Source organism: Passer montanus, unplaced genomic scaffold, assembly GCF_014805655.1.
Source record: "Passer montanus isolate IOZ18808 unplaced genomic scaffold, ASM1480565v1 scaffold57, whole genome shotgun sequence".
Taxonomy (NCBI): Eukaryota; Metazoa; Chordata; class Aves; order Passeriformes; family Passeridae; genus Passer; species Passer montanus.
In genome coordinates, this window is record NW_024370705.1 from 2,948,893 (window position 1) to 2,976,547 (window position 27,655).

The 27,655-nt window shown below is 45.7% G+C and overlaps 2 protein-coding genes across 2 annotated transcripts; both read right to left on the bottom strand.

Annotated features, from left to right (window-relative positions):
• Positions 1-1,855: 1,855 nt before the first annotated feature.
• Positions 1,856-9,044, bottom strand: YWHAH (tyrosine 3-monooxygenase/tryptophan 5-monooxygenase activation protein eta). Its single transcript, XM_039726074.1, has 2 exons — positions 8,668-9,044; positions 1,856-3,279 (listed from the first exon to the last, which is right to left on the bottom strand). The coding sequence occupies exons 1-2, from the start codon at positions 8,752-8,754 to the stop codon at positions 2,623-2,625; spliced, it is 744 nt and encodes a 247-aa protein (XP_039582008.1). The 5' UTR covers positions 8,755-9,044; the 3' UTR covers positions 1,856-2,622.
• ANHX (anomalous homeobox) lies at positions 8,868-27,124 on the bottom strand. The gene is made up of 10 exons (XM_039726073.1): positions 26,580-27,124; positions 25,857-25,981; positions 25,534-25,657; positions 24,468-24,654; positions 23,858-23,990; positions 23,306-23,607; positions 19,023-19,110; positions 15,426-17,142; positions 9,822-9,992; positions 8,868-9,215 (listed from the first exon to the last, which is right to left on the bottom strand). The coding sequence occupies exons 1-8, from the start codon at positions 26,832-26,834 to the stop codon at positions 17,112-17,114; spliced, it is 1,245 nt and encodes a 414-aa protein (XP_039582007.1). The 5' UTR covers positions 26,835-27,124; the 3' UTR covers positions 8,868-9,215; positions 9,822-9,992; positions 15,426-17,111.
• Between the last annotated feature and the right edge of the window lie 531 nt (positions 27,125-27,655).

Genomic DNA, 27,655 nt, shown 5'->3' on the forward strand with positions numbered 1-27,655 from the left:
GTAATGCTCAGATGGACACTAATGAAACCCTCACCATGCCAAGAGCAGCAAAGAACCTTTTATGCCTTCAAGGACACATAAAGTCCTCCCTGGGGACAGGGGGAAAAGTCGCTCAATTTTGAGTCTTTCCATTGGAATTACCCCTGCTTCAAACAATGTTGTGAACTTCAACTAAGCACCTTTGGTGAATACATCTGGTATTTTCAAACATTAAATTTGGCATAGCCTAGGATTTTATTTATTTTAGAGAGTGATAGGCAGAAGATATGACTTGGGAGACACCTTGGGAGAAATACCAGCTCCAAAATACCTGAATCCTGTGGTCTACTGAAAAATATTGGAATAAACACGTGCTATTCATCAGCTTTGGTTTCCTCCAGATCACAGTAAGGATGACAAAAAAGCATTTAGCAATCCCAGGGCCCAGGAAATGAAAAAGCTGCTGAAGTGTAAACAAGGATAGGGATTGCACTGGAGCATTTGTTTTCTTGCTCCATAGAAAACTCTCTACTAACCCAACCAAAACACAACCACAAAAACATGCTCTGCATGTCACTGGCTGGAAAATGTGGGAGAAGTAACTGCTTTCCTACTGGGAATCCAACCCACTGCTACACAGCATCACTCTGCAGAATGGCTTCAGTCTCCACTTGGGATCCTCTGCACCAGGGCAACAGCCAACCTTCAGCTGCCAGCCCAGAGATGCCAGACCTGCTGACTCACTTGCAAACTACATCATGCTCATGGGCTTGTGATAAAGGGTCTGCACAAGACAGTAACTAAGATGAGAAAGGACCCCTTGGCTTTTGAATTAAAAAAAATATTAATAAAAAAGGTAACAACGAGACAGGTACTTCTATCAAAAGGGAAATAAACCTACCAACTGCCAGTATTTTATTAACCATCCGGAGTGTTTCTATGTAAAAAGGCAATCTTATGGCCAAGTTTTACTGGTTCCACAGGGGTAGTAGGAAGGTGTGTGTGTTTTCACCTTTTTCAGATGTTGCATTACTCTTTTAATTGTTGCCAATTTTACTGATATAATAAAGACAGAATTATCTCTAAGATGATAGAATACATAAATGCACACAAACCTACTATTAAAAATTCTAAAACTCTGGATCCTTAAAAGAACCAGTGCACTGCTTTTAAAAAGTATGAGCAGTCATTGTGGGTAATTCTGATCAGTAATAATTATTTCTATAATTAAAAACTATCAGTTCTGGTAAATGAGAACTTACATGACCTTTGAGCTAGCTCAGGTGCCAGTGGCAGTCTGGATACAGCTAACTTCTCCTGCTTCTGGGACATACCATGAAGTGTGTACAGCACCAATAAACGTGCATGTGCTCTAACTGTTGGGAGAAAACAAAAACAGTGTTACGTTTGTGCACTAGACTTAAGTGAGCTAAATAGACAAAGGCAGTCTTTAGCAGCAAGTATTGCTTCTGTTTGAAGCAGGTAAATATGAAATAGCTACTGGGAGAGTCACATGTAAAGCTGATGTGGTGATCAGCACCTGTAAGAGCTTAGAAGTTGCAGTGGACAGAAGCACACACAAGTCTCTGCAGTTATGGTAAGTTCTGTGCTTTACAACTGTCCAGCAGCTCTTGGACTGAGCAAACAACTAAATAAACCACCTTGGGAAACTCCACTTTAACAGAAGTGACCCCCACTGCAGGTGCTTTTGGGTTTTGTGGGTTTGGGTTCTTCTTTCAGCACACTAGGTTGTGTTTTTGTGTTGTTCAGCGTGTGTCAACTTCTCATTAAACTTTTGATTAAATATGTTTTAACCCATCAGTGATGTGCTGGATAATTCTATCTCTGCTCCGAACAAAAGACAGGACAGCTCATGTAGAGATAACATCCCTGAAGCAGCATTTTATTTTATTCACTTAATTCCAAAACATTTAATTTAGAAGTCTGGCTTCCCAGTCATCCATCTTAACATGGGCAAATATTGACATAGAGTTGTCAGAATACACAGACAACTAAACAGCCAAAGAGTTTACAAAAAATAAATTCATGATTCTTCAAAACAACTGCAAAAGGTTACAAGTATCAAAACTCTTAGGTAGATGCACTGCATTTAAAGAAACTGTGCACATAAGTTAGAGGCAAAAAAACCAAATTGCTACTGAAACCTCACATTTCAAACAGTTTATTGTAAACTGATGAACAGAGCTGTCATTTCACATCAGCTTAACTGTTTTCTTTGACTGAAAAAAATTTGGGGTGGCTAATTTACTTTGCATGCACAAAATGTACTGCTTAACAGAACTGTCAGCTCATTTCAAATGGAAAGCTCTAACTGGAATCTAGTTATCCTCAATCACTTTCCATTATTCTTTTCCATATTTTCCAATCAACAGGCAAATTAAAAATGCCTCCTTCTGCACTGCTCAAGTGCAACTAAGATAAATAGGGCCAATAAACCAATCAATCCATCAATGCCCATGAAGACTCATCTGAAACTGCTTCTTGATAAAGTGGACAGCAGATCTGAACAGCTGTACAATACAGATATGCTTAGCACTAGATATTTAGTGTGACTGTGGCAAGGAAATATTGGTGATGATGGGGATGGCCAAGTGGATGAAAGAGGGATCAGAGGAAAGCTTATTAATTATTGCCCTCTCCTGCTTCTTCATCCTGCTGATCACTCGTCCACAGAGTGAGGTTATCTCGAAGTAGCTGCATGATGAGAGTGGAGTCCTTGTAGGAATCCTCATTTAGTGTGTCCAGCTCCGCTATGGCATCATCAAAGGCTTGTTTAGCTAAAAGGCAGGCCTGCTCAGGGGCATTCTGGATTTCATAGTAGAACACTGAGAAATTGAGTGCCAGCCCAAGCCTAATGGGGTGAGTGGGCTGCATGTGCTCTTTGCTGATTTCAAAAGCCTCTTTATAGGCAGCTTCTGAGGCTTCCACGACACTGTTCTTCTTCTCTCCAGCAGCAACTTCTGCCAAATAGCGGTAGTAATCCCCCTTCATTTTCAGGTAAAAGACCTTGCTCTCATACTGGAAGTCATTGCAGTTCTTGATCAAGTATTTATCTAGGAGAGCCAAAACATCATTGCAGACTGTCTCGAGCTCCTTTTCTATCTTCTCCCTATAGGCTTTAACCTTCTCCAGCTTCTTCTCATTCCCATCTGCCATGGTCTTCTGCTCTATGCTGCTGATGACACGCCAGGAGGAACGTCTGGCTCCGACTACGTTCTTGTAGGCTACAGACAGCAGGTTTCTATCCTCGTTTGAGAGGGGCTCATTTAGCTCAGTTACCTGAAAATACAGACAAAGAGCAAATTTAAAGGGTTTGCCTTAGACAAGAGTGTGCAAACCTCCTTCCATACTTTCATCACGAAGTGCAAGACTCAAAACTTCTTCTAGAACCCAAAATTCCTTTTAGACGGGATTAACTTTGTAACATTGAAAGTTTAAAACTGTTCTGCAGTCAGGACTTAAAAAAGCAAAATCCCATAGTATATTTAGAAGCCATTGCAAAGAACATTCACTGAATAAAAGTGAGTCAAGCTTGTGTAATGGAGAAGTAATCACAGAGGCAGGCTCAGGTTTTTTAGGAAGCCTGCTGTAATTATACAGACTACACACTCAGTGATGAATTTCAGTGTACCTAGAACACCAGTTTTTTGACTCTGGAGCACAGCAGCGACACTGGAAGCTGGTGCAATTGTCACACTTGTGTCTCCTGCTGCTTGCATCCATTTGACAGCAGAGATGGAAGCACTGCAGTCTTTAAGCTCTGAACAGCACAAATGGAATTAGTGTTTCATGGTCTCTTTCAGACACATAGTGAGTGATTACACAGTAATACAAAAGTTACCCTGATTTCTGCTAACTGGCTGCAGACAAATTCCAGGGATAGGACATGAAAGAATCTGCACAGAAATAGGACAGCAAATCAGGAATGAAGCCATGATCAACTTCAAACTGCTGCTTCAAAAAGCTGAGACAGAAGGATAATACTTCTAATACTGCATATTTAGGCCTATTTCACTTGGTGTTTTAATTCAGGCTATCACATCCATGGTCACTTGAAATTGTTCTACTTTCTAAAATTTATATTAATGAAATTAAACTCAAAGGAATTAGGATGAAAATGAAACTCCTCTACCTTTGCCATATTGCTTTAAAAGTAGTCACTAGAATTCTAAGGATAGGTACTTTGGTGTGAAAATAAACTTGTCCTTGCTCAGACACTGCTGAAATAATTAACCATTTCTTTTTTAAAATGTGCACATTTACACTGCTTGACAGGCACCAGTGTTATATACCATATAACTTACATACCACAAACAATCAAGTCACAAATATTTACACTATTCTGAGACTGCTGGTTAGGCAGTGAACGTTCTAACAAATGTGCTTATTTCTAGATCCAAAAAAATACTGTACGTGAATTATAATTCTAACAGTAAGAGAGAACTTACTTGCAAATTTAGGTTTTGTTCTTAAAATGTATTAAGTCAATTAGTTTTATCTCCAGAATTACTTTTCCACAGTTCCAAAAGACACTGCTCTGCTTGTCCTAATAGAATAAAAGGCAACCTACAGAGGATGAAATGCACAGGAATAAACTCTAATGACATCTTCAGAATCTTCATCGTAGCTCCCAATCAATATTTTCCTCAACAGTCTCCACCACAACCTACCTGAATTTTCTCTAGTAAAGACATCAACAGTTCTTTCACTGTTTAGTGACCAAACTGGGAGCATATAAAAGGAATCCTGACTATAACCCTGAATTCCTAACTGCACAAGCTAATGAGTGTGGCAGCACTCATCAGCTCAGAAATTAATTCTGTGTGTGATCCCACACAGGCCATACAGCAAGCTGAGCTCCTGTCCATGGAAAACACCCCAAAGTGAATGCTCCACCATGGAGAGCAGACCCATGACCTGAGCCAGTCAGTGGCCTGTGATCATTCTGGTTTTGTCAGCCAGAGCACATCACTCAGCTAGAGCCAGTTCTGAACCAGGTGCTGCAAAAATGGCTGTACCTGAGCCAGTGTAGTCAGGTTAAATGAATAAAACTTGCCTGATGCAAAGTTATGCAGTCCATCCTTGTGGAACAAATAGAAACCAACTAATGAATTTAAACCAGATCAATTTCTTGTATCATGTGGGTTCAGAGCTCTGTACCAAGAGCTGGAAGCTCTGTAGCCACAGGTACCCCAGAGAAGGCCATGAGAAGTCATCTCCCAGCAGAGGAGGCACTGCTTCCATGAGAGACAGCTCATTCCCCTCTCCTACACAAACACACTTCATTAACCCCAAACCAGACACTCAGGGATAGGTACTAAAAATATAGAATATCCCACAGTTTTTAAGTCCATTTATATATACAGATAAAGCCTACATAACAAACTAGAACCTCGAGCTATTGTTTCAAAGATTTAGTTCAATACTTAAATTTATTTCACTGTGTAGTATTTCTCACATGACTAATTTAAAAAAATTCTGTATCTCACATCACCCACGTTACCAATTTTAAACAGTAAATTATTTTTTACCACTATGTAGTTACATTGGAAAAGCAACATAAATCAATAGAGGTCCTAAGCACTACTTATTAGGATTACTACTGTCCAAAAGCCCAAGGGCTTACACAGCTGCAATTTTTCATGGTTTCTGGAATTATCTAAACCAAAGGGTACTCAATGCTGCAACCTCTGGGTGCTGAAGCATTTGTTGCATCAGCTGAGAACCTTTCACACTTACACCCAAAGCATCTTTCTCCAGTGTGTTGAGAAACAATTCTGTACCTACCGTGTAAGCTTTGTCTGAAGCAGCTGAATCCTGGAGCAGCATTTAATGCAATGCGAGTACCATGCCCCATGGAAGAATGCCATTTACATAGGATTGTATTTGCTATTGAAATGACTTTAATAGTTACAAATTCATGGGTTCAGTAAACTAAACCAAATTATTTGTAACAGCAACTATTTCATTTTCTTCTCCTGTTCACACATTACAATAGAAAATACTAGAATTCTCCCATGAAAAAAAAAGCTTACAACAAAAATTTGCATTGAGCAGTACATTCCTTTTTTAAGCTACAACTGCTACTTGGTCTAGCTTTTTTCTTTACAGAAGGAATTGATTGGAATAAAAAATGAATGTTTCTCCAGCTTTATGCTGCCAGATGAAGCTGCAGCCTTGTCATTTTTTTCTCCAGTGTCAGAGTCAAAGATCAGGCAAATACACTTTCACTAAATCAAATATTTGTTACTTTACATTTCTGAAGTAACAACCATGCTGTTGGCTACATTCTGTATTGTAAAGCGTGCTAATATCTAAAACTGAAAATAATTATTCAGATTTCAGTTTGCACTGAAAGCACACTACTTTCATACAGCACCTTTAAAAAGTATCAATGTGTTACATTCAGAGATTAAAAAAAAAATTAAAATACATTTTTCAAATCAAGACAGCCTGGAGAATAGATTTCTGAGTTAGAATACTGATTTCCTTCCTTTTGGAGGAAGTCTAAATTCTCTGGATTGCAAGATGACTTCAATTTTAAGCTATATGGATTAAAAGCTCTCTGAATTATCTCTGTTATTTGCAATCACTGAAACAGAAGTAGGAGCTGTGAGGAGAGCCAGCCCTCAGAGCATTCCACAGATTATGCTCACACCTACAAAATCAAGCTCAGCACTGGAGAGCATTCTGGAAATTGCTGTGTTGGGGTGAACACCTGGGAAAGCCAAGCAACCAACAGATGCTGCATCACAGACATGCAACAGACTGTGAACAGCTCTACATGAGGGAACTGCTGCTTTTGACTTCAGATTGCTTTTGGTATTTTAAAAGTATCTCTAAGTTTCAAGACTCCACTTACTTACAAATGTTCTCGAGCTCCCAATTTCAGAAGCTCACGATCACAGAACTCCTTTGTGAGCAGAAGTGGCACTACAGATGAGAATACCTCAGCTCCAGATGAATGCAAATTTGCACAGCAGTTAGAGCAGTTTGAAGACAACTAGACATACACACTATTGTAAGTACTTTATTTACACACTTCCTAAGGCAAAGCAACTGTGTTCTCATGGTTTCACACGTGCCCAGGGTCCACACATGCAGTGTAGGTCTGCAGTTCTTGGAGAAACAGAAAACTTTCTACTAGCAACAGCTAGAAATTGTCTTCTTGAGCAGTACATTTTAGTGGGTTCTCCCTTTCATCTTTTAAAATTACCAACTGAAAGAGCTGTTACTATTACATGATTTGTATCAAGAACTCTAGAGCTACAATTCTAAACACACCTCATTTTAACATCTTGTGGCTCAGGTGTTGAGATACTCAGAAGTATCACTGTTTTAGAACTGGACTGGTTGTAACATTTATTACAACATAATAACAAAAGTGAACAAAAGCAGCAAAATTAGTGTCTTTTTACTGTCCTCATTTAAGGGAGGTGACATTCTTACAACAAAAATGTGGGCTCCATTTGAAACTGCTTTTTTTCGAACTAAAATAATCTCCTGCCTTCAAACAGCAGAACTCTCAACAGAAACAGTTCCTCTTGGGGCTTTTGGTGTTCACAAAGGACAGATCAGCAAGAACAAACCAATTGTAATCTGATATGGAAAGACACTGCTAAGCATCCAGTGACATTAACATTACCCAGAACATTCAAACCTGTGAATGCTTTGTTTTCAAAAAAAGGACTAGACATAGCAGGTTTGATCATTCTACAATTTTATTATGGATTAGTACAGTCAGATCAGTACAAATAATTTTCAATGCTTGGTTCTGAAAGGAGCAGAGTTGCAAATGTAACATTGTTAAAACACATTTCAGTATTCAACAGGGTACGGAATGCACTGAGAAACTGTTACCCTACAAAGAAGAGGCAAAAAGGCAACGTTAAAGCTCGGGAAACTCCGGGAACAGGGGGTAGCTTCCACACCTGGACGCAGCTACTGTCTTTGATGCTAGTGAGTGAGGCTTCTATTCGTGTCTTTTACAGAGAGGCAATAGAAACGTCTAGAAGAGGAAGGGGCTGCTCTTGCTGTGTCCCCAGACAGCCCCGCCGCAGCGCCCTCGCCACAGGACCAGCGCCCCCAGACGCTGGCGGGTGCCCAGAAGGGGAGATGCCGCCCAAGGTGAAACCCACCACCAGGGTGGGAGGAGGTGGGCGAGGCTGGGCCCATCTGCAGCAGGGAAGGAATGCACGGCGTTCCCGCCGCGAGGAGAGGCGGGCGGCATTCAAATGGCCGCACTGCGAGCGCGATTGGCGCGGTGGGGACACGGAGAGGAGGGCATGGGGACAGCCACACCCCCGGGGTGGGACAGCCGGGAGCGGGAGGGCTGCGAGACAGCCCTCACGGGGAACGGAGGGAACGAGGGGGGGAAGGAAACACATTTTGAAAGGGTCCGGTTTGGACCGGCTGCTCTTTGTCTCATCTCTCCCCAAGGCAGGTAGTGCCGCGCACCGCCCCGCACAGCGGCGAGGTGTCCCGGCGGGATGGTCGGGCTCCCGCTCCCGCCCTCCTTTCTTCACCGCCACGGGTGGGACCCGGCGGCTCGCATCCTCCCCGGACCCGACCCCGCCTCGGACCAGCCCGCACTTCCTCTCCCTCCCTCCCCCGCCACACTCCTGCCCGAGCGCGCCCCGCGGCCGCCACGCTGCCGGCCCCACTCACCGACTTCATGGCCGAGGCCATGTCATCGTATCTCTCCGCCTGCTCGGCCAGGCGGGCTCTCTGCAGCAGCTGCTCTCGGTCCCCCATGGCCGCTTCCGTGGTGGCTGCCGGGCTGGGCTCTGCGCGCCCCTGACAGAGAGCGGAAGGCGGGCGGGGATGTGCGGCTGGCCGCGCACGGGTGGCGGGAGCGGGAACCGTGAGCGGAGCCGCCCGCTGGGCTGTGCCGGGCTGGGCTGGGCTGAGCTGTGCGGTGCCGGGCTGGGCTGTGCCGTGCCGGGCTGGGCTCTGCTGGCCGCCGCTGCCTCGCCCGCCGGCCGCGCTCCCGGACCGACCGCGGCGTGTGCGGCTCGGAGCCTCGCGCTGCTGCCGCCGCCCGCGCCTGCGCGCCGGGAAGGCAACGAGGGGGCGGAGCCGCGGTGCTGCAGGGGAGGGGAGGGGGCGCCGCTCCCCCGCGCTCTATTTCTAGGTGACGTCACTTGCTATAAATAGCCATCGCGGGGCGCCGGCCGCGGGCCGCGCGTGCGCGCTGGGAGTGCTGCATTTTCCTGCTGCAAAGGTGGAGGTGGGCGGGGGGCGCGGGCACTGCGGGACGGGGCACGGCACGGCACGGCACGGGCCACCGCCACCGCCTCGCCCGGCCTGCCTGGCCTCGCCCGAGGCACGGGCGGGCCGCCACTGAGCACGGTCGGGGTGAGCACGCTCCGCGTTCACGGGCGCGACCCTGGCCAGCCCCAGGGCTGCTGCGTGCGGCCGCGGGCTGCAGCGGCGGCACGGCCGTGCCGCTTTGGGGAAGGAGTGTACCCGGCAGCCCGGCTGCCTTGAAACAGCCCGGCTGGGGGGGTGGTACCACGGAGCCGTTCTACTACCTTACCTAAGAGACGCAGCTAAATTCAATTTTACTAGGTATTTTAATGTGTAATAGTCAAGCTCCTCTTTCATGAATTGACAGTCTAGCGTTCTTACATAAAAATGATCTCAAGGTAAGAACTTTACACGAACTGCTGCTGGTGCCCACAGAAACGCTGGGAGCCGCGTTACTCATCCCTTACAATAAATAATGAAGTTCTCCCATTGAGCCCCGGGCAGCATTTAAACATGCCTGCAGTGCCCAAGGTGTGGGGGATGCTGCACAGCCGAGCAAAAGGTTTGCTCACCTGCAGACAGCTCAGCACAGAGCACCTGGGCAATTTGAGCTCACCGCCCAAGGGAAGGAAAGCAAGTCCGTGGCACGGCCGGGAAGCGGGGACCAGGCTGCTCGCACTCCTCCCCGTGCTCTCCACCACCCTCGGTACTCTCACACCACCTCAAAGGAGTCAAGCCGGTCCCTGGTGTCAGACAAAAGTTTTTAGCCTTAACTCCAATACTGCTGGTTTTGTGCACTGAACCCTAATGCCATTTAAAATAAATGCTGTGGTTTTAAAAGGGATTAGATTAATAATGCTTGTTAAAAGACATAAATAAAGATGACAAATAAGAATAAATGATAGTTATGTATAATAAGGCATGAAAGATAAAACTTAGCAAGTTATAAATTGATTGCCAGAACATTCTGGAAACAGCCCTTGCAGCAGTGTGAAGCACATACACCACTGTGCATGCATCCCAGCAAGCCAAATGGGGCTTCTTCCCACTGGGATTCTGTCTTCACTGTTTCTAAGAGAAGGCAGTGACATCCAAAACCTGAACAGAATGGATCCCAAGCATCAGCTCAATTTATTATCAGAATTACTTTAAAACTTGCATTGATTTTACCTTAGAATAAATGTTTAGGTATAGACAGCAAAGATGTGATTTTGAAAATATAGGATTCCATGTAAAATTACCAATTTTAATGCATCTGACCCTTAGGCCAGAGTAGTGAGAGATGTGCCAATCCTCTTTGCCCAGTTCACTTCAGCTGGGAACCTTTGCAGTTGCAGTAATTTCTCAGTAGAGATTAGTCAGTTTGCAAAGCATTCCAATAGCTCTGAAAATATGTAGGGTTTACCAGAAGCTTTCTAGTCTTGTACAGCAGCTTCAGACTCCCCAGGGAAATGGATTACAAAGTATTTTTAAAACGAGTTATTCACCCACTGAACCAATCTGCATTAATCTGCCAAATATATGTGGATATATCTACACACGCACAAAACATTCTCATTAAATGCTTTGGTTTCCTTAATTGAGGCTTCTGTAAAACAGCTATTCCTCAGTCTAAGGCATCTCAGAAATTCCTAACCTTGAATCCACGAGGTCATGTATAACCTCACTGCTCCAAAACCAGATACACATCTAAATTCAACAGTTTCAAGAAAAAGTGCTAAAATAAGGCAAGGTTGTGTGCAGCACTTCCACAGTCTGGCTGTAAGCTAAAGAAAGGGAAGGGATTGCATTTCACACCCAGGCCTGGGGAGAGCACCTCTGTTCTCCTGTGCACACAGTGCCTACTGCTCTCCATCTTCACCCTCAGTACAGGCTCCACAGTTACACAGAGGTACAAATAAACACAAATTAGAGCTCAAACAGTGAGTTTTATAATCTTCTACAGTATTTATGAGTCACGATGTCTTAAAACAAAAATGGAAAGGAAAAGGAAAAATCAGCAGGCCTTTTATTAGAGGGCTGAGTGGGGTGCAAGCAGTGCCTGACTGTGGTTCCCCTGCTGAGCTCGGATGCCAGGCATCACTCCATGATTCCCATCAAATTCAGGAATACTGCTCTCATGAGGCAGGACTGAGAATCGTTCACAAAGTGACCACACCCAGCAAGAATTTGTAGATGGAGAAATTTATGGCACTGAAAATTGCACTATGACCTAAGGCAGTGGCTCTGCTCCACAGGCATATCTGATGGCTGGCCAGCAGCCATGTTCCATAAATAGCTTGCTGCTGAAATGCCATTCCAGTTCAGGGCTCACTCACACAGGGGCACTGGGGACACCACAGCTGGCTCAGAGGTGTCGCCCCAGGGCTGATGTTTAGCTGCAGGGACACTGCTGAAGAGGCAACACCACAAGGAAAGCACCATGTGCCATTCCCAGGCCTTCCCCACGGTGGAAAACCTCCCCTTTTGTTGTCCTGGAAGCACTGAGGGAGCACACAGACTTTGTGCCACTCTTTCTGAGTCTCATGGAACTACAGCAGTGCTGCTACAAAGTCCCTGCCACTAACATCCTCCTGATCCCTGGAGAAAATGAACTTCCCTCTCCTTTCTGCAGCAAGGAAATGTTTTATTTAGGGAACTGCTAAATGATGAAAGTCTTGGGGACAAGATACTGAAAAACACAGAGAGAGAAGAGAAACCACCCACTGGTGGGGGAGGTTAACCAGCTTCCACATCACAGCAAATAAAGTAGAGACAACTGTGGAAGAGAAAGAGATGGAGTTTAACATCTGATCTTGGAAATACTTGTGGCTGGCCCTTACATGGGGCATGATGCTCAGATAGTGCTGTAGGGTCAGATTCTTCCAGAGGCTTAGGACTATCTGTAGTTTTTATTGTTAGAATTCTAGCAGCACATTCCCCCACTGAAGTGAGATAAATGTGCATCAGGAGGATAGATGGTGTAACCAATGACAAGATCAGAGCACAAGATAGAAGTGGGTGTAGCTGTAGTGTGATGATTCTCTCCCAAACCACAAGGGACTGTAATTTCAGTGACATACTTCTAGCCAAACCATACACCACGGTTTAACAAGCCTCTAGGCTGTCACAGTGTGTGAAAATATTCTACTCTTTGTCATATTTCAATTTCATATTAATCCTGAATCACTCACAGAACCTCCCTCCCTCATAACTCAAGGGTAAATCCTAGAATGAAGAAACATGACACTGCCTGAGCGCTGCTCAGCAGCAGCAACAGGGTTCATGCCATGCATTGTGGTGAAGTACATTGTGTATCTGTTAACCCACACCTTATAACAGAAGGGTACTGATTTGTACAAAACCTGTGAAGCTCTTGCTCCCTCATGGGTAGGTCTGTACCCCAGGTACAGGTAGGGGTAGGTCTGTACCCCAAAGCCTATTTGGGATCACTGCAGTGTAGTTAACACCATTCAGTATTCACACACAGTAGCCTTTTGCATGTTCAGAATCCTGTGCAGACACAAGCTGATAAACCCTCAGAACTCTCTGGCAAAATGTGCTATCTTCCAGCACCTGCTCATTTCAGAGTCCAGTGAGGAAACAGCACTATGTCTGAATAAAAGATGATGGCAGTTTTTCCTTGCCAGAATGATTCAGGGATATGCACAGGGGGTTGTCAAGCATGCTCAGTTGTGGGGGTTCCTTTAAGTGGCGAGAACACAGTAGCTAATTGAAAACAGCTTTAACTCCTCAGGAGCTACTTCAGATTAGCGTGTTTGCTAGTCCTCCCAGGTAGAAGAATGCAGTTTTACTCTTTATATAATGAGGGGAAAGTAACCAGGATTTACAAGCTTCAACAGGAAAACATGAAAAAGCCTGCTTATCAGCAGCTGCCACCAGAGCACCATTTTGAAAAGAGGCTCTACAGGTAAGAGGAAAAAGAAACAACCTGTTTTCTGTTACAACCAGAAAATACTGGAAGTAAAAAAACAATATGAACACAAAATAACTCAATCCTATGATTTCTGGAACCTCTCTGAAAGACACCTCGTGCTGAGCATAAACAATTAAGGACTCAGCATCAGCAGCCACATTTAAAAAATAAGACCAGATCTGTCTTAACACATGAATTTTTACTACCCTTCAACCTTTACCAAAGTAGATTAGTTTGACTTAGAACTGGATTAAATCCCACTGAAAATGATTGATCTGAAACAATGACCTTTCACTGTAGAACATAACATGAAAGACTTTGGGGATAAGACTAATGAGGTGCAGAGATAAAACAAAATGCCTTTGCCGACATTTCCAAAAGTGGCCTCTTATTCTGGGTGCCCTACTTGAGTCACTGCACCAAGTGCTCGTTTCCTCCAAAAATGAGGCCCCAAGAAAGGTGAGCCAGGCATCCAGAATGGTCTGAGAACACTTCCTGGAAGCTGTGTCTCCCAGCGTTTGTCCTGGGCGGGTGTTGGATGCCCCAGTGACAGTAAGCAGGACTGCCAAAGGGACTGCGAGCAGGAAAAGCTGCTGCTCACATCCTCCATCCCCTGCAGCAGCAACAAGGATTTGTTCAGGGAAGTTTTGGTGGCAGCTGCTGTGCAGGATCTCCACACAGCCATTTCCACAGCACACTTCCAGGCAGAACCACCCTCAGCCTCCACCTTGCTGAACTGCCAAGAGAAAAGCCACCTCCAGCAGCAGTGCTGGAAAACACGGATGCTGCCTATGGGGAAAGTGTCCCTCTCACCTCAGGGAGAGTCAAGTAACAGAACTTCTGAAAGTGCTCCTAGATTTCCATCCCAAATCAACACACACAGGCACTGTACTTTGGGCTCTTACATGCATTTTAGGATAAAAATAACTTTGTTTTTTTTCTATCTAGGGCAAGCTCCTTCCTTTGCTAGGCCAAGCCATGTGGAGGAGGAGGAATGACAACAGCAGGTACAGCACATTCAGCTCGGGGCAGGTCAGCCACGTGCTCAGCGTGCTTCCAAGTACAGCTCCGAGGAAGAACAACACAAACACATCCAGAGCTTGCTCCAGATGGTGGGACAGGGAAAGCAGAACACGATGGGGACACAAATCACATCCAGGAAACCAGAACGAGGTAAGGCACAAATTGAACATATTGCTACCCCAATACAATGGAAAGAACTCCACTAGGCTCTCCTTGAAAGACCAACTCCAGGCAGCAGCACAGGCAGAGAAGGTCAGCAGCACCACTGGCATTCAGCACAGGTTCACTTGCTCTCTTCCCCAGGCAGTCTGCTCTGGCTCGTGGATGGGGAGGCAGCAGAGCCCCCCTGAACCCTGCTCAGCCCCCTGTAACCCTGTGAGACCATCTGTAGGCACCACTTGCAAATTCCTGCCCAAATGCAATTAGCTCCTCAAAACTGCTTTGTGCAGGTTCAATATCCAGGCGACATGAGGCAGTAGTGGGCCAAAATATGCTGTACTTCAACCACTTGACCTTACGTCTCTTAAAGGGAAATACATTTAATTTGCGTGATTTTACATATCAAACTTTGAATTGTCTAACATAAATTTACAGACAAGTAATAAGTTATTTCACCTGGGAAATTACCTAGAAAATTCAGTTGTCCTCCAGAGAGCAACTGTACCAAATTCAGAAATGAAATTCATTAAGTATAAGAGAAAAGGCCTTAATTCTGCTTTAGCTGAAAATCCTTTTTCAGATTTAAGTTTGGAAAAGAGACTTGTTGTTCTAGCACTCCTGAGGAATTTTGCTGAATTGAGCCTCTTCTTTTTAACTGAAAACTCAAAACAACTGTGTTCTTGAACTATTTTTAAAACTTACAAGGTCTTAGGACATTGGTGTTGTTCATGTGGTAGAACAAAGGTCACTTATATGCCAAGCCAAAATACCTGCAATTCCCTAGCATGGCTTGCTTTCTTCAAAAATAACTGATATAGAATGACAGCTATCTAAAATTTCTATACAGGCAAAGTTAATCTAATCTTATCTCCCCTAACAGGAAACAGAACTAAGTATTTGAAAGGAACTGAAAATACATCTCATTGTAAGAGAGGCATCATTCCTCTACTCCAATACATCTTCCACAGCAGGGAAGTGTAACTCCCCGGCTCTCATCCACATGTGTCATGTACCACTGGCCGCCTAAGTCAGAGTCACTGTAGTGACACGTCATCAGCAGGGATGAAAACTAAAGTACCTTATTTGGGATCTCACACAGCAGCCCAGCAAGATCCAGTGGCAATTTTGCTATGGGGGCTGCTGCCTCTGTACGGAGCAGCGTCGCTGGCTGGCTCCTGACCGTGTCGCGTCTCCGTTGCACCGCGGGCCGCAGAAGGGACGGTGACAGCGCCCAGAGACCGGGCTCTCCCCGGGCGCGGCCGCGGCGGCCCCTCACAGCCCCGGCCGCCCCTCACAGCCCCGCGCACCGCCCGCCCCTCAGGGCTCCCGCCGCCTCAGCGCCCCCGCCCCGCGCGCCCCGCTGTTGCTATGGCTCGGCGGGAGGCGACAGCCAATCAGGGCGCGGCAGGATATATCTGTCGCTGTTGCCAACGGCCGCGGACCAATGGGAAGGCGGCGGCGGGCGGCCCGAGGGCCAATGGGGAGGCGGTGTCGGCGGCGGGAACAGCCCCGAGCGGAGGGGAGCGGGCGGGCGGTGGCCGCGGCTGTGAGGGCAGGGCGGGCTCGTCCCTCACGGTGTTCGTGCGGCCCTACGAGCCCGGCAGCTTTGCTCCCTGTAGAAATGGCCGGTTCACTCACGGCCCCGCTGTTGACGGCAATAAACGACAACGTGTGTGACCTTTCCAAGCACCGCTGTTCCAACACAAACAAGAAAGGGGTTATTATTCCTAGTGAGATCCACCAAAATAATGGAGGCTTCAGGATCTCAGCACCCGCAAGTGTTCCCAGGGCAGCCGGTCCTGCCTTTTAATACATAATTGCCATGTGAAAGTTATCACTTCACATCCTTACCTTGAAAGAAATGAACTCTGGAGAAACAGTAAGTGAAAATCTTTACTTGAAAACTTTGTAACAAAAGGTAAGGGAGGCATCTTCCTCCTGTATATCCTGGAGGTTTGGCAATGGGGATGCATTTTGCAATACAGATTTTTTAAAAAACAGTAACACTTCAGAAAAATACCCAAAACCCCACCCTATAACTTGCAGGATTGGTTTAAACCTGCATGAAGGGCCTGCCTTGCTACTTATTAAACACCAATTCAATGGCATGGCCTAGCACTGAACATTCTGCTGTGCTCCAGTTTGTGTCACCTGTGGCACTACGGAGTATGGAACACTCCAGAAGTTACACCCTGCAGTACAACAGCAAGGCAGGGATAAGAAACAGCAGTATTTTACCAGCACTTACTGAGACCTTATTTTCCAAGCTTGAGAAAAGGTTATCCAATATCCACTGCAAGGCAATGTAACCAAATTTTACTCCTTTGAGCACAGGAGTTTCATTTACCTTCATGATGCAACCAAGGACTCGGATCTGGTCAGTGCTATGATTAGATCTATGTTACTGCCACAGAACCAGTGCCTTGATAATTTTAACATTTACAGTGCAGCTTCAGACAGCTCCAGGAAAAAACTGCAGTCCACAGTGCACCTTTGCTTTCTTCTATCCTTTGCAAAATTCTTACTAGAACTGTAACTAAACCAAACTTTGTAACCATTCAACACACATCCATCCTTCCTTCTCCCTTACTCTATTCCTCTCCCTGTCAAATTCCCCTTCTATTAAAAAAAAAGGGGAAAAAAGGAAGCAGTGGGGTATTTCCTGAGGAACTGCAGGCACATGGAGTGAATCTGCAGGCAGGTCACATCCGTCCACTGTCAGAAAATTCACAGAGCAGGCATGCTGCCTGGAACATGTCGTTGGTCAGTGAGTCAACAACTGGATCCTCGAGGACCTGAAAGACACGGGAAGGAACCAAAGCCTCACCAGGTGTGATTTTAACACAGTTGGTTATAGTGGAAGAGCTCCTTTGGGCAGGCAGCAGCACAAGGTGTGTGATGGGAGTGGTCAGGGCTGTGTGCGTGAAGCAGCAAAGACCTGCTTCCCTCCATGTTCAGGCAGAGTAATCCATCAGTGGGTGTAGAAGTGATGAGCACAATCCATGCCCAATCCAACTCCCAGGAATTCAGAGCAGAGCAATTCCCTTCACTTTGCCCTAGGCTTTGGCTCCTATAAAAGCCAGTAACTGAGAGTAAGACAGTAATTAAATAATTAAGGAAGTGATGTCCTGAACAAGGGAGCTCTGCTCAGGGAGAGAAAGAAATATCTCCAAAATGAATTAACTTTTTGTTTGTTTGCTTGCTTTCATTATAGTCTCATTTTGGTTCTAATAGGATGCGTTACCAACAAAAAAAAAAGTTGAGTTGTGTGGACAAAAGACAGTTTTCACCTGCACCTCTGTGGTTCAGGCATAGGAACCAAATATCTGCATATTCTTGCCAGAAGCCCAGAGTGAGTTGATTCAGCAAGAAGCAAAGTGCCCAGGAAGTCTGTAGAATGCTGTAAAATCATTTACCAATTCAAGCTCTTCCTTTTCATAGAGCACACGCTAAAATATGCAAAAATTGCTTTTCTGAATTCCTGAACTGAGTAATTATTACAAAGATTTGAAGATGTCCCATTTGACATCTACAAGCATCACTCAGTATCTTGCTCCCAGCCCGTAGTGTACTGAGTGTCATGTTTCTCCACCACTGCAAAAATCAGTGCAAGGATGCAGAACAGCAAGATGAAAACCAGCTAGAGACAGCCTGCTCTGGGAATCTTAGAAAAGGCTCATTCATTATTAATGCCCAAAGCTTTCCTTCTCGTCTGCCTTACATTATGGCTGGTAAAAAGGCCACTTTCCAAGATACAGATCTTTATATTGATGCTTTCAGGGGCTCAAAAGAGGTTCTGTTACTGCCCTCAGAGCTCAGCCACTTCTCATAATGAGGTCAGCAGATATGGGTCCTGCTTTTTGTAATCTCTTTTGAGATTACAAAAAAAGGTTTTCCCCAGCAGCTCACACTGGAGGGGAAACAGCAATGGATGCTGACTGACAGTTAGACCAACACACATGAAGCCAAAAAATACACCAATGTACAGCTTAGACAGGGCTTTCTTGGGTCTTATTTTTAGGTAACAATTCAGAGATGTGCTCCCATCCCCTTGGAAAGCACAAGATTTCTAACTTGTATTCTCTGCTGCCTTGAAGTCCCCATCAGAAGGCAGGCAGGCTGCATCCACAGCATGGAACTACCTTCTTTATCCTGCCCAAAAATCACACAGCTCTGTATACTGCCATCAGCCATCTCAGAGCAGTGCAAAACCCCTTCTCCTCAACAATAACACAGACTTGCAAATGAAAATTACATTAAACATTTTAAGAGATCTGAGAGAAGAGTCAAATTGTGCAATACACCTTAGAGAGGAGGACCTCAAGCAGCCATCTTTGTGCGATTGTTCTATAGGTGAGCCCTCCATTGCTGAAAATTTAAATGACACTTTGGATATACACAGGATCTTTGGGCCACCATTTCAATTACACATTTAGTAAAATTAGGGTCTGACCAGCAATTCAAGTAGGAAAAAACAAAACCACCTTTCCTTCTATTATCTGCTGGGTGTTAGCCAGGAAATGCCCAGCTTGCTCTGAACTGGACTTCAGAAGCTATGCTTAGATCAAACATGTTTCATACTGAATATGATATGAGATGTCACACCTCCTCTGAGAGAGCTGCAGGGGATTGTGTGTACAGAGCTCCGTTCTCTGAGCTTTAGGTGTGTTCTTACCTGGCTTTTTCCCAGGGCTTGGTTTTCTTCCACACAGGGTGCAGAATCAGGTGGGCACTGAGGATTGCCAAACACAGTCTGAGAGGAACTGGAAAAAATATTATATACAAGTGCATTTGTATTTATGTATTTGCCACTTACTGTAATGTTTTGCAGCAGGACAAGAGGGGTTCTTGTAAAGGCAATTCATTTGATAGAGTTCTGTTGTCTACATGCCTGCCCCATTTCTCCAAATTGTTATGACCTGAAAGTACAGGTTCTGCAGTGGGAAGACTGCCCTGACCAGGAGCAGTATACAGGGAATCACATCTCAATTTGCAACTTTGCTTCTGCCCCAAAACACTCTCCATAAACAAGGAGGTGTCTACCAAAGCTCCTGGAACATGTTTTAGAAGCAGACACCTTAAGAGTCAAAATATGTGGCTGTAGACAAAGACACAACATTGGCTATGCTTCTGTACAGCTTTCCAAGGCCACCAGTGGAGTCTGGGGACACGGCTTCCCCATCCACAGCCCCCTGGAGGCTCTGCCAGATCCCAAAACAGATCAGTCTGTGGGCACTGGATCAAGTAGCAGGCACTGGGGACTCAAGAATGGGATGTTCTCTCCCATCATCATGTACTCAAAAGTATCTTTAATGCAACAACAGTGCCCATACCACCAGGAACAGCCCAAGTGTGAGTGCCCATATGGGCACAGACAGGAGGTGCCCAATAGCAGAGTACAGGAAAGAAGTAGAACCAACAGGATAAGTGTCAAGTTGCCCTTCCTTGGAATGCTCCCCAGGTTCCAGCGATCAACCCTGGGACTCCTCTGCTGGAGGCTGCATTCAGAGTCACATTTGCTAATGACAAATGGGCTCAACTCCCTCTTCCACCCTCTCAAGCATTTGTCTCATGGTTTTTTGCAGCCCACTTACACCGACATACACAGTGCCCTTAGCAACGAGTTCTGCAATTCAGTTATGCAACGTTCCAAAAAGTAGCCTCTGTTGGTGGGTTTGGGACTCGCTGCCTGCCAGTGTCAGGAGGCTGGGCAGTCCAAAGGGGAGAACCCAACAGCAGGAGGATTCCCAGCACTCTGAGCTGGAATCCCAGAAATGCAGGCAGAAGCTGTAAGCTACCCTGAACATCTCGGCACTGACATTTTCTAAATCAATATGCTGGCTCATAAATGCAGAATGCCCTGCTCCACAGAGCTCAGTGTGCTTTTCTTTCTGAAATGGAAGGCACAAGATTTCCACTCTGCACAAACCATTAGCTGGGCTACATTCCACCTGACATTTGCAGAGTGAAGAGGATACACCACCACTATCTGTAAAAAAGGGAGCATCTGTTTGGTGTCCCACAGGGGCTTCCAGTCCCCTTGCTGGATCAAACCCTCCTCTCAGGCAGCAGAAGCAGATGGAGACAGTCAGCTTCCAGCCTGCTTCCCTCTCACACTCCCACCTCACAGCCCTGGAGATCAGAAGAGGTTTGGACACAGCCCAGGTGTGTAGGAGTGACTGTAAAAAGCCCATGAAAGAAATCAACAGGAATTGTTCTGATAAGCTTTGAGGCCACATCCTTTCCAGGTGAGCATCTTTAAAAATGAGACAAGCAGGTTAAGTAAAGGTCCTTTGGCTGACTTGTAGCTCTATCCCAGTGCTCAGGAAGCAAGGAGAGCATAACACTGAGTCCACTCCAGATAGGTGATCTTGGCTAAATAATTTCCTTCCCTTTGTGTTACTCTTATCTCTAAAACCAGGATAACATCAATGCCCTGTCCTTCCAGGACAGCAACACTCATTTGCCTTGACCAGCCAGATTGATCTCTTGCCCCAGGAGTCCCCAGAGGAGTGATGCTCATTGCACCATGACTGCTCAAGAGGACTCTGGTAACAATCCCTGACTCTGTTAGAAGGCTCTGCCTTACAACACAGGTGATCCCCACTGACTGAGCAGTGATCTTACCCAAGAATACCCACACGAGCTCTCCTGGCTCCCTAGAGAGAAACTGCAAAATGAAATTGCCGAAATTGCAGCCTAAGCGTCACTCACTTCTGAAAAAGATTGATGTTCCATAGCATTCCTGGAATTTTGAGGAGGTCAGGGCTTTGGGGGGACCTGGACCAGGCCACTAAACAGTGTTTACAAATAGGATTCAAATAACTATGTCCTCACCAAAAGGTGCCAACAAAGCAGCAAGTCCTGCCCCTCACAGGAATATGATAAAGGGTGTGTGGATGCCTGGCACACTGACATACCCAACAAGGAGGCATTCACCATAGATTTCTTCTACTGGCAGAACATATTTTAAAAATAAACATGAGCTCACTCCAGAGTCAGAACATGCAATTTTAAATCCAGCCAAAATATTACCAGCAAGCCTTGCTGATCTTTCATGATCTTTAGCCAGTGTTTAAAACTGTGAATCCTAAAACACAGCCTGAGGTTTACAATGCCTGACCTGGGTTCTCCCCAGCAATTCAGAGCAAGGAGTCTGACATGAATGTGAACACGGCACCAGGCCAAGTGAGAAACAGGGGTAAAAGGCAGAAATGTTTTCTGCAGGGAACTGGGACCAAAGCCTCACCAATCTTTATCTCCAGTGAATCACTGCATTTGCTTGTTATTTAACAAGCCACAAAGCCTTCTGTGCCTCTGCTTCCTCATTTTTAAAGTGGGAATAAAGCTTCTTCTACCTCTCTTTTTGACAAACTGACAGCATCATGCTGGCTCAAACGCTGGTCAGTGTCAAGCAGAAGGGTTATAAAATGGGGCTGCTGCTCCTGCTCTGTCTTGCAGATCAGTAAATTAAAGGAAGCCCATAATGTCTGGCAGCGTTTATTTTTATGTAACATTATGGAAGTTGTATAACATATGGAAAATTGCACGATTTTTTGTTGTTTTGCATTCTCTGAATTTATCTCAATTCCCAGAGAAAATCTGAACTCTGAAACCTTTGTTATAGGTGGAAAACAAAGAGAACAGTGCCTGTTTTTCCGTCTTCCAATTTGGAAAGCTTGCACTATGGAATAATCTTGTCATGAGGTTGTGAAGCTACAAAAACTATTTTAGGATTAAGTAACGGCCCTACCAACCCAGCCCACAGAACCAGCCCTCACTGGATCAGTACAGGTTATACTTTTCTGCCAAAATCAAGCAAATAGTTCAGAAACTGAACCCGCCTAAAAAGCAGGGGGTCATATCTTCTCTGATTAGTCTGGTTCCAAATCTCCTTTGTGCCACACACACATTTGTATATTTAGACAAGACTACCCATGTGCAGATATAAACACTGGCAAAGAAGGATGGACACAAGGAGAAGCAGTCTCTGGGAATGAGGTGTGTCACTTTTTCTGCAACTCTCTTCAACAGGGTATCAAGACATGGCTGGACTCTGTATCATTTTTATTCCTGCCTTTAGGCAGCCCTGTGCTTTCCCTCCTTTTACCTGTGAAGAATAGATTCCAGGGTCCCTAGCTGTCCTCCTCTAAGGATTAAGCTTTCATCCTGTAAATCTGACTGCTGAATGATTCTTTCTGAACTGGCTTCAACACGGCCACCTTGGGGGACCGTGCTCAAGGGGACTCTGACACCTGCTGAAGTAAATGCTCAAATTAGACACAAGTACAGATACAGATAACATGGCCTCAACCTCTGACCCAGCTATTCCTTCTCTCCTTTCTCCACATTCACCAGAGCCTGGGTGAATGGCAGTTACAGCCCTTCCTGCTCTACAGACCTACAGCAAAAGCAAGTGGGCATCACTTAGGCATCCTATCAAACCTATTCTGAAGAACAGGGAGAAGAAAAGAGACGGTGGGAATGTGGAACAAGACTGGACAGGAAGAAGACAAAGAGGAAGAGAGGAAAAAATAGCAAGAGAGAGAGGAAAGTGAAAACACATGCTTGAAGACAAGCATCATGTCACAGTTAAGTTCCCAGATTTTCTCAGACAATATCTTAATGATGACAGGCATTAAAAACCCAGAAGCTTGCAAATGGGCAAGGTGAGCAGACAACACCTGGAGGGACTCTCAATGGAAACACTAAAAGGAATCCACCACTATCTTATGGAAGTGGTTGCAGTTTAGGGAAAAGAGTAGGTAAGAATGTCTGTTTCAACACCTTAAATCAACAGCTTTTCTCACTGATCTATCATGGAAGAGGAACTCCAAAGCTCCAAATAAGCCCTGCTCTCCTTCATCATGTTACTTAAGTGAGCAACAATGTTTACAGCAATGGGAAGCAAAGCTTGGAAACTCTTAAAGCCAACAATCTGGGTGCAGTTTTACTAACCTTCTACACCTGGGGTCCACACAGAGCCAGAGACTCCTCCCATGCTGTAAGGGGCCCACCACATGGGCATCCAATAATTCACAGAGGGAAAGGACTCGTAAGAGTGCAGGACAAAGCTCTCCTGCCAGGGGCTGGCAGCAGCCCTGCTCACTGCTTCTCCAGGCAGCAGCACAGGAGAGCCAAAGCAGGTTCCTGGTTCCATCACAGCCTCAGTGCCAGAAGGTACAGGTTGTTCAGAGCTGTGAGTGGTGAACAAAGCCATGCTTGTTCCAGCTTCATACAGCTCAGGGCTCTGCATACAGCTGCAATGATGGAGAAAATGAATCAGCCAGACATATTGCTTTGCCAGAAGGGGACCCCCAGCTAAACTTCTGAATCCTGCCCTCCACAGCTGGGAGATGAACTGCTCTGACTGGACATGGAACATTTCCACCAGTGGTGGCAAGGCTCCCAAGTGATGTCCCCAAGGAACCGACATGGAAGTCAATTCCATGAATACATGTAAATGTTGCTTCATTTCTGAACTGTCACTGTAAAGATGCCATACATCACCTGGATTGCAGCATCTTTAAATATGTTCCTTCAGGAGGATTATACAGAGGTGCAGCTGTCTGTTCCCCTCCTGGCTCACAGGGCATGTGGTTTATCTCTATTTGTTCAGGGCTGGTGCCCACATGAGATCCACCTGAAAGGTGCAGGCCAGGCAGGTAAACAATGCTAATGATTACAACAAAAGGCAACAAAACAAGTCCCATCTGCCACATGCAGCAAGACCCCTGTGTTCCTTGTGATTGAAGTTTGATTAGTGTCTGTGGAAGGACATGGAAATACTGGGTTTTCCTGGAGTATACTGCCCTTACTGCAAAATCTGAGAGCTAAAACCTGCTGCTTCCCATGTATTTGCTTTCATTTGGTGCCTCCTTAAAGCCAGGCATCTCTTTTCACCTGTTGATGCACAGGTTAGCAGTGTCTGCTCCTCTGGAGTGACAGCCTGGAGCCAACAATGAGGCACTCCACTGAAGCAGAGTCCTCCAGCATCCACTTGATCCATCAGCACATAATGATGTTCTGAAGAAGCAATATCCTTCCCTTCCTGGAGGGAATTTAAAATTGATTTTCACCTCTCTGGACTACATCCTGAACCCATTAGGAAGAGACAAACCTGCAGTTTGTGGAGTGTTGGATCCTTTATCCTGTGGTTCATTTCTGTGGGAAGCCAAAGCCCTCTCAGGACACGAATTGTTGAGCTCTTCCGTATGAAGGAGGCGGGATTTTTGACGTCGTCGATAATTTGCAAACCAATTATAGACCTGAGTTGGCTGCAGGTTCATGGCCCGAGCCAATCCCTCCTGCAAACCCAGGTGCAGGGAGAAATCAAAGGAAAAAAATCACATCCAAATGATCAAGCATTTCCCTTCAGTTCCAAAAGCAGTCCAGAAAGAGACCTTCCAAAGCCAGAGACATTTACTCACTAGGTCTCCGATAGACCTAGTGGATCTGATCGAGACCATTTTATAAACTCAGAGCTGATAGAAAACACAAATTCCACCCTGCTCTCCCAGACAATCTGCTAAGGAAGCCACAGCTATTCTGTGCTGCTCACCAGATAATCCCTCAACAAACCATGCTCTTCCCACAGAATGACAGCTTCACAGAGGTAGACATTGGAGTCTGAAGCCCTCACCTGGCAAGGTAGTGATCAACAGTACTTGTTGATTTAATTTACACATCTCTTCCATTACAAATCTGTCCCTGTCCAAAGAAGGTAGATCCATGCATACACCAACACAGCCTATTGTGCTATCACATCAAATTACCAGCATTTTAAAAGTCAGCACAAAATATGTTCTGATGAACAAAGGGCAATTTTATATAGGCTGTTACTCAGTCAAGTCAGAACTATCTGTCATTGTAATAGAGCTCTGCTGAGTGATGGCTGTTTGGCTGCCTATGCTCAATCACTATAAAATTAAAACTGTTAAAAACCCAGTGAGGAATTTATTGCCCCTCAACTTTTTGTCCACACCAAGAGAAATTACTTAGCATGAACCTGATGATTTTTAAAATAAATCTTTAGGGAAAGATAAAATATGAGGAATCCCAGCCCCAGTGAGCCTTTTGAAAACAGGGATTATTTAGAAATTAAACCAGTTATAGACCCTAGATTGCAGTGTCCTGCTTTTCTGTGCCAAAGAGACTTGATTGGAATATCCCTACCATATCCCTACCCGCTGTTTCTTGTCTGGATTTGCTGTCACCTCTGCAGCAAACCTGTACAGGTGCTGGCGTACTTCTTCTGAATAGTTTCGATTCTTCAAACCTTCAGGACAAAGGGAAATAGGTGGAGGATTCCTGTATACAGGAGAAAATGGGATTAAAAAGGACCCAAAAGGAATAATTCACATTCATGGCAATTTTCTCACATTGCCACAAGTGGTCAAAATCCCAAGAAAAACCAAGCTCCAAGAAGCAGCACCTTGAGGTGTAAAACCAGCCCCTGCATCTAGAAACTACAGAGAAAAAAAATCCTGGTTTCCCCACTATGCAGTACCTCTTCCTGCAACGGAATTTCTGCAGTGGTGTCAGAGCATCTGTCTGCTGTTTCTCCATAACCCTCCGGTAGTGAATCTCATGCCAGAGTTGCACCAGTTCTTCCTTCTCTTCTGCCTCGCAATACTAAAACAAAACTGTGCATAAGCAAACCTTTCCAGAGAGTCACTCAGACTGTGCATAAAGGAGAAAACCCTCAACAGAAGTGTACTCAGGGATTCCCACTGGTTTGACAGAGCTAGTAGCATTATCTAAGCACATGGCTCGCTGTACCTTCCCTCAGGTACACAGGGAGTTGCCTAATTCCTTCTTTTCCCCGGTGCAAACGTCTGCATTAGCAGATCTAGAGGCCGAAAATCCCTCACCTTGAGTGGCACCATCCAGCCTTCCACAAATATTCCCACCCTGCCAAGCCCCCTAATCTTGGGCTTCCCAACACTTTAACGTCCTGAGCCCTAAGATTGTGAGAAACTCCAAGAACCACCACAGTAGAACAAAAATCCTGCTACAGCCAACGCCGCAATCACCCAGTTCCCTTTCTCCCCTTGGCTGATGAAGTGCCCGCAGCAAAGGCTTTGGCAGGTCGGCAATGCACACTTATCACCTTCCACAGTGAAGTGCTCCGTGTGCGGCACTTCAGGTACTTCAGCACTTACGGCTCCTAACTACTGTTTTTCTACCACGGCTTTTTGTTTCCATGAAGAACTGAAGAACACATCCCTACCTCCAGGAGTCTGCAGGCTGCATCATGTTGCCCTCTATGGATATGAACGGACACACAAGCTCGGACAACATGGATGTTAGTAAGAAAATCTCTCTTGTTCTTGCATTCCATCATGGCTTCAACCAGCTTCTCCAGACCAGGAGAAGAGCTCTGGAGCTCCCGGCAAAGCTGTCCTGCTAGATTCAGCAGTTTGGTGGGTGGGGGATGCTCATTTTCATTCTTCTTTAACATGGCCATGAACCGCTTCATCATCATGTCCTGTTGGAAGCTTTTTCTATGCAATGCACAAAGTTGTGGTTAGATAAAAACTCTTTATCTCCTATTTTTAGCTTCTATGGTATGTTTTTCTTTTTCTTTTTTTAAAAGGAAATAAATTCACTGTGCTGTTAAAAGCAGCCTAAGGACCTCAAAATGCCTAAAATAAAACTAAGGCCTAAAGCAGCCCTGAAAAGCTAAAGAGACACCAGGTTTGCAGGTGGGAAAACTGAGCTCAGAAAGACACATTAAACTTTCCCCAAAACTCAGAGACTAACTGCTTACAGGTCAAAACTCACAAAACATTAAGTCCAGGTGAAATTAATTCGGTGAAAATTCTCCAAAATTGCACGTGACAGGACCGCAGTTACTGTAAAATGTAAAACCCCCGTCGGGGCTGTTTCTCGCCCGTTTTCCTGGGGAAAGGACGCCGGCGCGATTCCCCGCACCCTCGGGCCAGCAAATCGGGGAGAAGCCGGGAAATAGCTGCGAAGAGAGGAGCAGCCCCTCGTGGCTGCTCCCGCAGCCGGCACGGCCCCCGCAGCCCCCCGCTCCGCTCCCGTCCTCACCGCAGCCTCGAGCGGCGTCCGAGCGCTCCGGGGGCGCGGCGGGGTCAGCAGCCGCCGGCGCGATCCCAGACACCGCCCCGGCGGGGCTCGGGGCTGCCCCGGCACCCCACCCCCAGCCCTGCCGAGGGCAGCTGACAGCCAGCTCCTTCCAGAGTAAAGAGGGGGTTGGAGTCGTTAATGGGGATCAGACACGCACTGAGAATTGTGACACACTTAGAGCGACTGAATGGAGAGGCACACAGATCAAACCCA